Here is a 14,901-nt window from a genome sequence, read left to right as displayed (position 1 = left end):
TGGTCTCACCAATGTAAAGGAGGAGCCAACTTCTGACTCACTACATCCCTCACATCAGCTGCGATATTCCATTCTCCTCAGTCAATGCGACCAACAACCCTTACTTATTACATCCCACTCTCCTCAGTCCCTGCATGTCACTGCCGTCTGTCATCACAATCCACTTCCTTCATTCACTGCATCTCATTCCAATCTGTCACCACATCAGTCCCCCTTTGGTGATCACTGCAAACTCTCCTCATTCACCACATTATATCTGCTCAGACACACAGTCCAAAACCCCTCTATCAAAGCATCTATTGCTCTGTGCAAACATGGCATCCAACTCCGGTCAGTGACTATGAGCCATACCAGTCTGACACTGCACCCATCTCTCCTCTGTAACTACATCAAATTCGCCACTGGGACTGCATCACAAACCCCTCTGTCCCACTACATCCAAGTATCATCAGCCACTGCACATACACACCAAAATCATGACACATCATTGCCCTCAGTCACTGAATCCCTCTCCAATCAGTCAGAACACCATATCCTCCTCACTTAACAACATTCCACTCCCTCTTGTGACTACACCCAAGCTCCCTCAGTCACTTCATGCATCCCACTCTCTCCAGTCAATCATTGTCACCAACGCAGGCACTCAAGGTCCCTTCAAGCCATTATACCCGTCTCCTCAGTCTACACAATATCTACGTCCCACTACTCTTAGTCCCAACATCCTAACTCCCCTCAGTTCCGATATTTCACTCCCCACAGGCACTTTCTCCCAATCTCCTCATTCATTATAGCCGTATCCCTTCAGTCACTGATTTATGCACACCTAATTCACTGCATAGCCATCCCCTCAATCACTGCAACTAATTCTCCTCAATTATTACATCCTAACTCCCCTCAGTCACTACATCCCTTAACCCACGATTATGATAGCACTCTCCCCTTAATCACTGCACCTACCTCCTCTTGGTCACTACATCAAATTTCCTTGGGTTACAGAGTCAATCTCCATCTAGTCACGACATCCCACTCCCCTGTATCACTGCATTCCTTTTGATCAGTCACTGTGCCCTCTCCCCGCAGACACTGCATGTCACCCCCATTGGTAAGACACACATGGTACAATATTGTCTGAACAGGTGCATTACATGTCACTGTATTTTGCTGATACCTGAAGCAGATGTTTCTGTAGTTGAACGTTCAGTCGTTTGTTGATCGTGCTCAGAAATCATTTCTGTATCTGAAACAAATCATGGCAAGGTGGGAGGCTGAAGAAACAGCACCACTCATTGCATGCTGGGGATGTTTAGAGAACAGGGCTTTTCTTCATTTATGCAAATTGAGAACATCTGCATATATTATACACTGATTGTAACTCAATCAATGCTTCACCCTTCCTCCACTCTCTGACTTCATCCAGGGCACTTGTTACCTGCACCCCAAAGTCCCCAGTCACTGCATTCCATTTCCTCCCAGTCACTGCAACACACTATCTTCCGTCACTATGTCGTACAGTCACGATATCCCACTCCCCTCAGACACTGAATCCAACTCCGCTCTGTCACTATTCCAAAATACCATTAGCTACTGTACCTTCTCCCCTCGGACAGTACAATCTTCTCCCCTCAGTCACTGCATCTTTCTCCCTCAGTCACTGTTTACCATTTACTTTAATCATTGTGTCCATTGGCCCTTACTGTCTTTCAGTGGAGTATCTACACTACTCAAACACACTTGGAATGTCCCATAATCTTAAGCTCTCATGGAGACAGAGTTTGACTGACAGGAGAGCAGAATCTGACCCTTCTCTGGAATTGTTGTAAAATGTTCACATTATGTTTCACTCGTTTATCGCTTGCCCCAGTTACTTAGATGATAGACAGGCGTAATTTTCAAAAATCCCTTGGTAATGCAAGATGACAGAGTCACGCTGTGGGGATTTGGAAACAGTTCTGTACCTGTGCAACAAGCAGCAGGACAGAAGGGAGCCGGCTTCAACTCGTACACAAAAAAACTGGAACAGTTTTTAATCTGAATCTCTCGTTTCCTGTAGCAGGAATTCGCAAACCAGTTGAAACACACAGTCCTGGTGACCTCCCCTTTCATCACAGTGGGATGTCGTCCTGTAAAGTAATATTTTCATACTGAAGGATGTAACGAACATGGGTGGTGAATGTGAATGTGATATTATAAAATCATTAATTACCATTTAGCCAGCCTGTGCTCCACGAAGAACAATTAGTGAGTGGAATAACAATCTCGGGTATTTTCCATCCACCGAAACTGAAACAGCAATCACAGAGACAACTGATCACAATTGCTCCTACACGTACAGAAGGGTACCACCAACAGACAATTCCAGAACCTGTGCACACTCTCAAATTAACCTTCTCTCCATTATATATCGTCCTCTATCAGGTCTCTCCTGTTGCTCTCTGCCCGTGTTCTGTACAGTTACAAAATTTTACAGAGCATGTAGAGCATAAAGAGAGGGGCTTGTCTGTCTTGTCATCCGTCCATTTTTTTTCAGCACCCGAACTGCCAACTGTCATCTTCCCGTTTCTGAATCAACATTTTCTTCTAGTTAACAATGTGTGAAGCTGGATGAACACAGCAGGCCAAGCAGCATCTCGGGAGCACAAAAGCTGACGTTTCGGGCCGAGACCATTCATCAGAGAGGTCTGCTAGTTCTTGTTTTTTTTGTCACATCTTCATCCATCTGTCTCCACTTGAACACCAGCTAGTGATTAATTTTAACCTAGTTTTGTGGAACTAAAATCCACATTCACAGTATTCTCTGAACTGAGTTTCACGTTAGAATCTTCACTGGATTTAACTCCAATTTCTATCTGATTTCTCTGCTGTTGCTTCTTCTGGTGAGTGTGGATTAACAGATGGATATGGAGACCGAAACAAGCACAGCACAACTAGTTTGGATAACCAGAGAGATGTAGGGATCAAAACAAAGCACAATTATCGAGGGTGCATTAACAGAGGGTTATGGAGAACACAACACAGAACAATTCTCATGTTGTGGATTAAAGAAGACCAGAGCAGAACACAGTGCTCTGGGCGCAGTTTCACCAGATACTATGGAAAGCAAAAGTGAGCGCAATGGACTGAGCGCGCATTAATGGAAGGGTTTGTAGACCTTTGTTGAGTAACAGAGAGATTTAGTGACAAGAGCAGAGCACAGAGGTGTAAGTGTGGATGAACAGAAGAACATAATGTCTAGAGTTAGTATATTTTAATAACCTTGTACTCAGAATGAAACAGGGTTTACACACAGTTTATGCTTTAAATGTAAATAGATGTAATAACAGCTTCTTTACTGCTGTTATTAGACTTATGAATAAACTCATTTAGTCAAAAGGGAAAAAAGCAAGCATATGTATGGTTTAGGAAGCTAAATTAGACAGGGCCCATGAGGAAGGCAGGCAGGGAATCAAACAGGGAATTAGGAGAGCAAGAAGATGCCATGAAATGACGTTGGCAAGTAGGGTTAAACAGAATCCCAAGGCATTCTATACGCACATTAAAGAAGAAGATATCCAGAGACAAGGTAGGAACACTCAAGGATAAGCTTCTGTTCAGGGGCAGACGATGTGTGTGAGATGTTAAATCAGTACTTTGTGACAGTATTCATTTAGGAGAACGTAATGGAAGAAAGTGGGATTTGTGTGAAGCATGCAACGTGGTTGACCTTTAACTGATCTGTGGGTAATTAGGGATGAACAATAATGCTGGCCTAGTCAGTGATGAACACACATCTTGTGCTTGAATCATAATAATAATCCTAAAATGCTAGAGCATTTTCAGATCAAGAGAGAAGCAATGTTGGGTCACTTCAAGAGCATTACGTTGGATAAGACCCCAGGGCCCGATGGTATCTCAGGTAACAAAGTGTGGAGCTGGATGAACACAAGATCCTTTTTTTCTGATGAAGGGTCTAGGCCTGAAACGTAAGCTTTTGTGTTCCAAAGATGCTGCTTGGCCTGCTATGTTCATCCAGCTCCATACTTTGTTATCTCGGATTGCTCAGCATCTGCGGTTCCCAATGGTATCTATCCTGGGTTGTGGGAAACTCAAGAAAGGAGGTTGCTGGGGCCTTGACCAAGATCTTTGCATCCTCACTAGCCACTGGACAGTCCCTGGAGGACTGGCGGTTAGTTAGCGTTGTTCCTCTGTTCAAAAAGGATAACAGGGATAAACCAAGAAACTGCAGACTGTCTGAGTCTTACATCTGTTTGGGAAGCTATTGGAGAGAATTCTGAGGGATAGGATTTAGGCACACTTGGGAAAGTATGGTCAAATTAGGGACAGTCATGATGGCTTTGAGCAGGCAGGTAACGTCTCACAAATTTGGTTGAATTTTTTGAGGAGATAATAAAGGTGATCATGAGGGTAGAGCAGCGGATGTTGTTTATATGTATTTTAGTAAAGCTTTCAACAAGGTCTCTCATGGTAGACTAATACAGAAGATGAAGATGCATTGTATCCATGGTAACTTGGCCAGGCAGATTCAAAATTAGTTTGCCCAGAGAAAACTGAGGATGGTGTGAAAGAATTTTTTCTCAGAATGGAAGTCTGTCGCTAATAGTGTTCCACAGGGATCTGTACTAGGACTTCTATATATAGGTGACTTGGATGAAAGTATGAAAAAGTAGATTGGTGGGCTCGTAGGTTTGTAGACGATACAAAGATCAGCAGAGTTGTGGACAGCCTCTACTTTTGTCAAAGGATACAGTGGGATATAGATCAGTTGCAGGTATGCACAGAGAAATGGCAGATGGAGTTAAATCCACGTATGTGTAGGGTACTGCACTTAGAGATCAAATGCTAAGGAAAAGTAGGCAGTTAAGCACAGAACCTCGAACAGCAAGGATGTACAGAGGGATCTTGGGATTCAAGTGCATCATTCCCTGAAAACGGCCATGCAAGTAGATAAGCTGGTAAAGAAGGTATATGACATGCTTGCCCTTATTGGTCAGGGAATTGAGTGCAAGAGTCAGGGTGTCATGTTGCAGCTGTATGAGTAGATGAGATTAGGCTATAATTAGAGGACTGTATTCAATTCTGGTCATCACTCTACAAGAACGATCTGGAGATTTTGGAAAGTGTGCATAAGAGGTTACCAGGATGCTGCCTGAATTTAGAGTTTATGCGCTATAAGGAGAGTCTAGAAAAGCTTGGGTTGTTTTCTCTGCAGGATGAGGGGAGACTTGATAGAAGTCTATAAAATTATGAGATGCATTGCTAGGGTGGTGGTCAGAACCTTTCTCCCCGAATTGAATTTTCTAGTACTCGCAGGCCTGCATTTAAGGTGAGTGGGAGAAAGTTCAAAGGAGATGTAAGGGGCAAGATTGTTTTTACATGGAGAGAGTGGTAGAAGACTGAAACGCGCTACCAGGGATGGTGGTGGGGACAGATACAATAAGAGCATTTAAAGGACTTTTAGATAAGTATATGAATATGGAGGGATATGGATCATGAGTAGGCAAAAATCATTAGTTTAATATGGCATCATGTGTGGCACAACATTGTGGTCGAATTGCCCATTCCTGTGCTGTACAGTTCGATGTCATTAATGGTCTTAGGCTTGATCTTTCTCCACATCTCTCTGTAGTTCTAACGCTATATTCTGCACTCTGTTCTATCACCCTGGTGAACTTATGTAAGATATGCTTTGTCCGGTTGGCATGCAAAACAATACTTTTGATTGCATTTTGGCACAAGTTACAATAATAAATCAACCCACATTTCTGTGAATGACACAAGTCCTTACCTAATGATAAGTTTGTGAAAGACAAGAGCTTCATGGTCACCAGTGAGGAGGTCAGATTAATGTATATTTCCAAATGGATCACAAATACCACCAGCGCTGTCAGTGCATTAGCCTGGTCCCCAGGATGACTAGTTCGGAAACAATAAACATGCACAATGCCATCTCCTCTGCACTTCCAAATTACTGCTCACATTGCAACAAATTCCCTCCCTCCCTCACTTTACCTGTTAAACCTGTACCATCCCTGTTGAAGACTTTCATCACATATCAGCCCAATCAAGCATTCCAACAAACCACAATCGATGCTTCTCCAGGCCTGGTCCAACACTGTATGATTGACACACGGGTCAGCGAATGCACTGTATGGGACTGAGAGTTACAAATAAGCTTAATGTTGATTTGTAAAGCAGACAGGCTAGAGCAAGGTTTAGGGTTAGGTCTAGGGCAGAGGCTAGGGTTAGGTTTTATGCAGAGGCTAAAGTTAGGGTTAGAGCAGATGTTACTGTTCGATTTATGGTTTGGGTTCGGGTTAGGTTTAGGTTTAGGGTAGAGGCTAGGGTTCAGGTTAGGGCTCAGGCTAAGGTTACAGTTATGGTTAAGACTGAGGCCAGGTTGGGTTTAGGGTTAGCGAAAAGGCTAGAGTTAGGTTTTTTGTTAGGGTTAGGGTTAGATTTAGGATCAAGGCTCAGGTTAGGTTTAGGGTCATGGCTGAGGCTAGTGGTAGTGTTAGTGATAGGGTTAGGTTTGAGTTTAGGGTTGGAGTTAGGGTTAGGGCAGAGACTAGGGTTACAGTGAGGGCAGAGACTAGGGTTAGAGTTAGGGCAGAGACTAAGGTTAGCGTTAGGGTTAGGGTTAGGTTAGAGTTTAGGGTTAGAGTTAGGGTGAGGACAGAGACTAGGGCGGAGGCTAGTGATAAGGTTAGGTTTAGATTTAGTTCAGTGGCTAGAGTTAGGCTTAGGGTTTGGGCTCAGGCTAGGGACAGGGTTAGGGTTAGGGTTACGGTTAGGGTTAGGGCTTGGGCTCAGGTTAGGGATAGAGCTCAGGCTAGGAACAGGGGGTTAGGGCTAGGGCTTGGACTCAGGCTAGGGACAGGGTTAGGATTAGGGTTAGGGCTCAGGCTAGGGCTAGAGTTATGGTTAGGACTGAGGCCAGGTTAGGTTTAGGGTTAGGGCTGAGACTAGGATTAGAGTTCGGGTTAGATTTTTGGTAAGGGTTAGGGCTGAGGCGAGGATTAGGGTTAGCATAACAGCGGACGCTATGGTTAAGGTTAGGGTTAGGGTGGAGGATAGGTTTAGGGTTAGGATTCGGAATAGGGCAGAGGCTAGGGTTAAGTTTCCGGTTCGGATAAGGGCAGAGGCTAAGGTTTGGGATAGTTTTACTGTGAGGGCAGAATCTAGCGTCAGGGTTAGCGTCAGTGTCAGGTCAGAATGGAAGGCTAGGGTTAGCCGTAGGCTGGAATTAGGGTTAGTGTCAGGGTTAGGTCAGAGACTAGTGTTCAAGTTAGGGTAAGGTTTAGGGCAGAGGCTAGGTTGGGGTCAGTGTCAGTGAGAAGGCAGAGGCTAGGTTTAGGGTGGATCATAGGTTTAGGGTTAAGGTCAGAGCCTTGTTTTGGGGCTGGGGTTAGCACTAGGGTTACGATTTGGGCAGAGGTGAAGTTTAGGTCTCAGGTCAGTGCTGAGGCTTGGGATAGGGTTAGGTTTAGGTCAGATAAAAGTGTTAGTGTTAGTGTTAGGTTAGGTTTATGGCAGAGGCAAGGTTTAGGGTTAGGGTTTGGGTTCGGGATAGGACAGAGTGTCGGGTTAGGGTGAGGGTTGGGGTAGGGCAGAGGCTAGGATTAGGATCAGGGTTAGTGTTAGTTATAGAGTTAGTGCAGATGCTTGAGTTGGTGTCAGCATTAGTGTTACAGTTAGGGCAAAGACTAGGGTTAGGGTAAGGGTTAAGGTTAGGGATTTGTTTTCAAAATTTATTTACAGGGGGCTCAGTGTTTTCCGTGTTATTGAAGGGGGTCTCCATTTTAAAGTTTCTGTACAGGGAGCACGATGCTTTAGGGTTTGTGTTCAGGGGCTTCTGTGCCTTACAGTTTATGTACGGGGGCTGTGTGCATCAGTGTTTATGTACGGGGGGGGGTCTGAGTTTTAGGGTTTATTTACAGGGGGGGTTCCATGTTTCAGGGATTATTTACAGAAGGCACTGTTTTTTGGGAATTATTTAGAGGGGCACAGTGTTTTTGGGATCATACGCAGGGCAATCTGTGCTTTAGGTTTTGAAACAGTGGGCACTTTGCTTCAGGGTTTATTCACAGGACGTTTTGTGTTTCAGTGGTTAAATACAGCAGACTCTGTATTTCAGGTTTTATTTACAGGGAACTCTGTTTTTGGTATTTTTTTTCAGGAGGCTGTGTTTTTCAGCGTTTATACACAGGAGACTCTGTGTTTTAAGGATTATTTACAGAAGGCACTTTTTTTAGGGGTTATTCACAGGAGGCTGTCTTTCAGGGTTTATTTACAGATGGCTCTGTGTTTCAGGGTTCATTTACAGGGATTTGTTTTCAGGGTTTATTTAGAAGGGGCTCTGTGTTTTAGAGTTAAGATACAGGAGGCTCTGTGGTTTAGTGTTTATAAACAGTCGGCTCTGTGCTTTAGGATTTACATAATGTGGCCTCTGTGCTTCATGGTATACGTACAGGGAGTTATGTTACTGGGTTTATTTGCAGGTGGCTCTCTCTTTCAGGGTTTATTCACAGAAGGCTCTGTGTTTCACGGTTTATTTACAAGTTTTTTTCCAAAGATTATTTTGAGGGGGCACAGTGTTTTTGGGGTAATATACCGAGCCATCTGTGCTTTAGGTTTTAAAACAGGGGGCTGTTTGCTTGAGGGCTTATTTACAGGAGGCTTTGTGCTGCAGGGTTTATTTACAGGGGGCTGTTGTGTATCAGGGTTTGTGTACAGGGACTCTGTGTTTTAGGGGTTACGTACCGGGCTAGGGTTGTGTTTTTCTGTGTTTATACACAGGAAGCTCTGTGTTTCAAGGGTTATTTATAGAAGGCTCGGTTTTTTAGGGTTTATTGACAGGAGGCTTTGTGTTTCAGGATTTATTTACAGACCGGTCTGTGTTTACAGGTTTATTTACAGGGGGCTCTGTTTTTGAGATAATTTACAGGCAGCTGTATATTTCAGTGTTTATGTACAGAAGACTGTGTTTCAAGGTTTATTTATAGAAGGCTCTGTTTTTCAGGGTTTATTTACTGGAGGCTCTGTGTTTCAGACTTTATTTAGGAAGGCTCAGTGGTTTAGGGTTAATTTAGAGCTTTTTGTTTTAGCATATATTTACAGGGTGCTCAGTGTTTTAGGGTTTATATATTGGGAGTCTGTGCTTTAGGGTTTAAAATAGTGGGCTGCGTGCTCTCGGGTTTATTCACAACTTGCTCTGTGCTTCAGGATTTAAAGAAGAGGCTTGGAGTTTCAGGATTTATTTACAGGGTGCTGTGTGTTTTCGCATTTAATCTACAGTTTGCTTGGTGTTTTAGAGTATACTTACAGGAGGCTGTGCGTTTCAGGTTTTATTTACACCGTGCTCAGTGTTTCATTGTTTTTGTAAGTGTGCTCAGTGTTTATACACAAGGGGTCTGTGCTTCATTTTTTATGTACAGCCATCTCTATGCTTCAGGGTTCATTTACTGAGGCTCTGTGTTTCAGTGTTTATTTATAGGAGTGTCTGTGTTTCTGGGTTTATTTACAGGGATTTGTTTTCATGATTTATTTACAGGCACCTCTGTGTTTTACAGTTTAGCTGGAGGGGGGTCTGACCTTTCGTGTTTATATACTGTGGGCTCTGTGCTTCAGGGTTTCAAAACAGTAGGCTCTCAGTTTCAGGGTTTATCTGCAGGGGTCTCTTTTTTTGTGAGGTGGTCAGTATTGGCATATTGAAGCACTGCCAGAGCATCAGGACTGAGGTGGTACAGGTCTGTCAGAGGTCAATACTGCAGGAGTTCCTCATTGTCACAGGTCGAGTGCCGAGGGAGTGCCTCATTGTCAGAGGTCCAGGACTGAGCGAGTGCCTCATTGACAGAGATCCAGGACTGAGGGAGTACCTCATTGACAGAGGTCCAGTACTGAGGGAGTATCTCATTGACAGAGGTCCACTACTGAGGGAGTGCCTCATTGACAGAGGTCCACTACTGAGGGATTGCAAAATTGTCAGACTGTCAATACTGAGGGACTGCCTTATCATTACTGCAAAACCTCAGTTCTGATCCGGTTATGTCAGATGGCATGAATTGTGAGACAGGATTATTGTTGTGGAGACAATACTGAGAGAATGCCTCATTGTTCAGAGGGCCAGTATAGAAGGACAGTCTCAATGTAATGTCATGATTAGAGATGCAGTGCTGAGGGGGTGCCTCATTCTCATAGTGCCAGTTCTGAGACATGGTCGCATTGGTGGAGGGTTGCTCTGAGTGAGTGTGTTAGTAACAGAGGGTCAATACTGAGTCAGTATCTCATTTTAGGGGCTTAGAATTCATGGGTGCTACACGATTAGGAAGTTAGCCCTGAGGTATTGCAGCTCAGTCGCGGTCATAAGTGAGGGCGGAGTGCAATACTGTCAGGGGTTCAATTCTGAGGTGTCGGAAAAACTCCTCCCAGATACATCAGCAGGGCTTGACAAAATCTGTACAAGTGAAGCAAGCAATATCTGGCCCATTAAATAAGAGCTGGTTGATTGGAGCCTGTATAAACAATTCATTTCTCACCTTCTGAATGCCCAGTGCCATTTCTGCCTGGGAATGCTGTGAGGTCCATGCCAGCACTCTACCATGCTGGAACGACCTTGGCCTTCACAATCACCTGAGTAAATTCATCCACAATTGTCTTTCTGTCTCCTGATACCTACATTCACCATCTTTACTTCAGGTCTTTGCCTGTTCCTCATGTCTGGGCTTCGAGCTGATGTTCTTTCTGCAAATCTCTGACTCTGGGCTATTTCTCAGGCGACAGATTATCAACTTGCAAACTGAACATTTGGAATAGTTACCTTTTACCTTCTAGTTGTTCTTGAAATAGATTTCAAAAGTTAGACAGTTAATTACAAAACATTTATGAAAGTAAGGTCGACACTGACTGGTGGACAAAGAAAAGAACAGTTTACACAGCGCTGGGATAGCTGCATGTTTTCTGTAACGTTTGTAGGACATATCAGGGGCAAAATGACTGTGTCACATCACTAGTAATGCTCCAGAGATTGCTTGGTCCCCATTGGCAGGCAATACCACACTGACAATAGGAACTGCAGATGCTGGAGAATCTGAGATAACAAGGTGTAGAGCTGGATGAACACAGCAGGCCAAGCAGCATCAGAGGAGCAGGAAATCCGATATTTCAGGAATTTCTGAAGAAGGGTCTCGGCCCAAAGCGTCAGCTTTCCTATTCCTATGATGCTGCTTGACCTGCTGTGTTCATCCAGCCCTGCACCTTGTTATCTCTAATACCACACTGATAGCTGTCCAATGCTATAATGTGAAAGAGTCCAGAAGGATAAATGCAAGGTATTACTGATTATTTTGATAAAACAAATAAGGGCAGTACTGACGGAGTGTGTCATTGACACATGGTTAGTACTGAGAGAGTGCATTATTGTCAGAGGGTCAATACTGGACTGATACCTTATCTTAATAGGGTCAGATTTGAACGAGTGCCAGATTGGTAACAGAGCACATTAGTCACAGAGCATCAACACTGAGCCGGTGCTTCATTGTGGTTGGGTCAGAATTTTCTTGTATTTTTATATAATCCACAGTATGGAAACAGGCCCTTCGGCCCAACAAATCCATGCTGACCCTCCGAGGATCCCATCCAGACCCACCCTCCTCTAACCCACCCAATCTACACATCCCTGAACATGCTGGGCAATTTAGCAAGGCCAAAGTTTTCACATCTTTGGACTGTGGGAGGAAAGCCACGCAGACACGTGGAGAACGTGCAAACTCCATGCAGACAGTCTCCCGAGGGAGGAATCAAACCTGAGTCTCTGGCACTGAGGCAGCAGTGCTAAGCCCTGTGCGACTGAGCCACCCTTGTTGGAGTGTTACACGATTAGAGGAGAGTGCTGAGGTATTGCAGCTCTATCACACAACTGAGTATGAGGGACCACCTTATTGTCAGAGATTCAGTCCTGAGAATGTGCCTCATTGTCAAAAGGGTCAGGTCTGACGCATAACCTCCATGTAATGGAGTAAGCATTGAGGGAGTCCTCTACTGATAATATAATAATTAATAGATAATTACTGGTGTATTGCAGCATTGTCAGAGGTTCAGAACTGCCAGAGTGCATTATTATCAGAGATTGAGCACAAAGGAAGAGCTTCATTGGAATGGGTTCACAATTAATGATGAGCAACACATTCAGAAGGTCAATATGGAAGTATTGCATTTCTATTGTAGGCTCAATACTGAGGAATTGCCTCTGTCAGAGGTTAGTACTTAGTCAATAGTGAGGGATTGTGTCATTGTCACTGGGTCGGTTCTGAGAAAGTGCCTCTTTATTCGAGGGTCAGAATTGATGAAGTGCGACATGATTAGATGCTCAGGCCTAATAGATTGCAAGACTGTCGGTGGGTCAGATCTGTGGGCCTGCATCGTTGTGAGATGGTCCCTAATGTTCACCCTAAAACACAGATGGACCTGTTAAAAAACCCTAAAACACAGAGCACTCTGTAACCAAATCCTAAAACACGCATCCCCGGTAAATAAACGCTAAAAACAGGAGCTCCAGTATATAAGCCTTGAAGCCCGGTATATAAACCCCCGTGACTGAGTGGGTTTCCTCCGGCTGCTCCGGTTTCCTCCGACAGTATAAAGATGTGCAGGTTAGGCGGATCAGCCATGCTAAATTGCCTGTCGTGTTCGGGGGTGTGTGGGTTGTGGGTTATGGGTTATGGGGGATGGGGGATGGGTCCGGATGGGATGCTCCAAGGGGCGGTGTAGACTTGTTGGGCCGAAGGGCCTGTTTCCATACTGTAGGGAATCTAAAACAAAAATATAATGGCTGGATAAGCTCAGCAGTTCTGGCAGCATCACCAACACTTCCACCATCTGCAATCTGACCAAAGACATGTTTCCCCTCCCCACTCTTACCTGCTTTCTGGAGGGACCACTCTCTCCATGACTCCCTTGTCCGCTCCACACTCCCCTCCAGCCCCCACCTCACCTGGCACTTTTCCCTGCAACTGCTGGAACTGCGACACCTGTCCCTACACCTCTGTCCTCAGCCCCACCCCAGGCCCCAAGACTTGGCAAATCAAGTAGATGTTTACGTGCATATCTGCTAATGTGGTATACTGCATCCTCTGTTCCCATTGTGGCCTCCTCTACATCGGGGAAACCAAGCGGAAGCTTGGGGACTGCTTTGCAGAACACTCTGTTTGTAATAAACAACTGCACCTCCCAGTCACAAACCATTTTAACTTCCCCTCCCATTCTCTAGATGACATGTCTATCATGGGCCTCCTGCAGTGCCACAATGATGCCACCCGAAGATTGCAGGAACAGCAACTCATATTCCGCTTGGGAACCCTGCAGCCCCATGGTATCAATGTGGACTTCACCAGCTTCAAAATCTCCCCTTCCCCCACCGCATCCCAAATCCAGCCCAGCCTGTCTCTGCCTCCCCAACCTGTTCTTCCTCTCACCCATCCCTTCATCCCACCTCAAGCCGCGCCTCCATTTCCTACCTACTCACCTCATCCCACCTCCTTGACCTGTCCGTCCTCCCTGGACTGACCTATCCCCCATCCCCCACCACCTCCCCATCTATCTTCTCCTCTATCCATCTTCGGTCCGCCTCCCCCCTCTCCCTATTTATTCCAGTTCCCTTCTCCCCATCCCCGTCTGTGATAGAGGGTCTGGGCCCGAAACGTCAGCTTTTGTGCTCCTGAGATGCTGCTTGGCCTGTTGTGTTCATCCAGCTCCACACTTTGTTATTTCTGAAGCAGAGTGAAATGTCTGGTTATAAATGAACACCGCGAAACATCTGCAGGAACCGGGTAAAAAACACATTCTTCGGCTCTGAGCACTCTCACCATCCGTTCCCCTCGCTCTGACTGTACAACACGAAAAAAACAGTATTTTCCAGCGCCTTCCAGTCCCGAACAAGAGTTAGGTCAGACTCTCGACATTAATTGTTCGTCTCACCACACAACTTTCCCGAGCCGCTCACATCCTGCAGTGCAGTTGGGACTACATTACCCATACTGCGTGGGGATTCATACGCCTGTGTAGTGTGCGCCACCGGCGGGGCGAATTGCGGAAGCTGTGCCCGTGTCGCCTGATGGGAATTGTAGTTTTGACGGGCGCAAACACGCTCCCCGGCGGTTGACGGTGAACGGCAGGGGTTTTGAATGTGCGCGCGGGCAAGCCCCGACCGCGCGCGGTGGTCACATGGTTCCGCTGGAATTAGAGGAGCGCACCTGTAAATAGGGAGCAGGGACACGGACCCAGAGAGCCCTCAGTCAACAGGCTCCCTCCTGAAGTGGGTTCATCAGAGAACAGGGAAATGACAGATATATTAAATAAATATTTTCCTTCGGTTCACTGTGGGAAACAAAAAATATAATTCATACGGAACAAAGTGTCCTGTTCTGACAGAGCAGTACTCCCTCAATAGTGACCCTCTGACAGTGCAGCACTCCCTAAATATTGGGCTCCTGACAGTGTGGAGCTCCCTCAGTGATAACACTGACAATACAGCACTCCCTCAGTACTTACTCTGTAACCCTTCAGCACCCGTTCATCATTGACCTTGGAGCACTCTCAATATTGACCCTCAGAGGTTTTCTCTCAGTGCTGACCCTTCAATAGTGTAGCATAGCTTACCACTGACCCATCATGACTTTCTGCTGTGCCCCCGTCGACAACATGAGCTTCCTGAAACTGCAGCACTCCCTTAATTTTAACCCTCTGACCGTGCAGAATTCGAATTCCTTCATTATTGAACTTCCTACAACATAGCACACCCTTATTATCGATGCTCTGACAGTGCAGTACTCCCTGAAAATTGGCCCTTCCACAGTGTAGACCCCCACTCAGTCCTGACACCCCTCAGTGCAGCACTCCTTCAGTACCGAT

The 14,901-nt window shown here is 45.4% G+C and overlaps 1 protein-coding gene across 5 annotated transcripts in view; it reads right to left on the bottom strand.

The window, feature by feature from the left end:
• Window positions 1–14,031, bottom strand: part of LOC132207473 (uromodulin-like) — a 35,812-nt gene extending 21,781 nt beyond the window's left edge. For 2 of the 5 annotated variants that reach the window (XM_059643116.1, XM_059643117.1), the window contains exons 1-4: window positions 10,533–11,028; window positions 6,007–6,151; window positions 2,204–2,280; window positions 1,956–2,120 (exon numbers count right to left, since the gene is read on the bottom strand). In XM_059643116.1, the coding sequence (XP_059499099.1) occupies window positions 1,956–2,120; window positions 2,204–2,280; window positions 6,007–6,151; window positions 10,533–10,581 (436 nt within the window). In that variant the 5' untranslated portion in view covers window positions 10,582–11,028. Of the gene's footprint in view, window positions 1–1,955; window positions 2,121–2,203; window positions 2,281–6,006; window positions 6,152–10,532; window positions 11,029–13,856 lie in introns of those variants that run through there. The other 3 variants (XR_009443489.1, XR_009443490.1, XM_059643118.1) reach the window with 2 other exon arrangements.
• Window positions 14,032–14,901: the final 870 nt, after the last annotated feature.

This window comes from Stegostoma tigrinum, chromosome 48 (genome assembly GCF_030684315.1).
Source record: "Stegostoma tigrinum isolate sSteTig4 chromosome 48, sSteTig4.hap1, whole genome shotgun sequence".
Lineage (NCBI taxonomy): Eukaryota > Metazoa > Chordata > Chondrichthyes > Orectolobiformes > Stegostomatidae > Stegostoma > Stegostoma tigrinum.
Note: the sequence above shows the minus strand (reverse complement) of the source record. Positions and strands in the feature narration are given on the sequence as shown.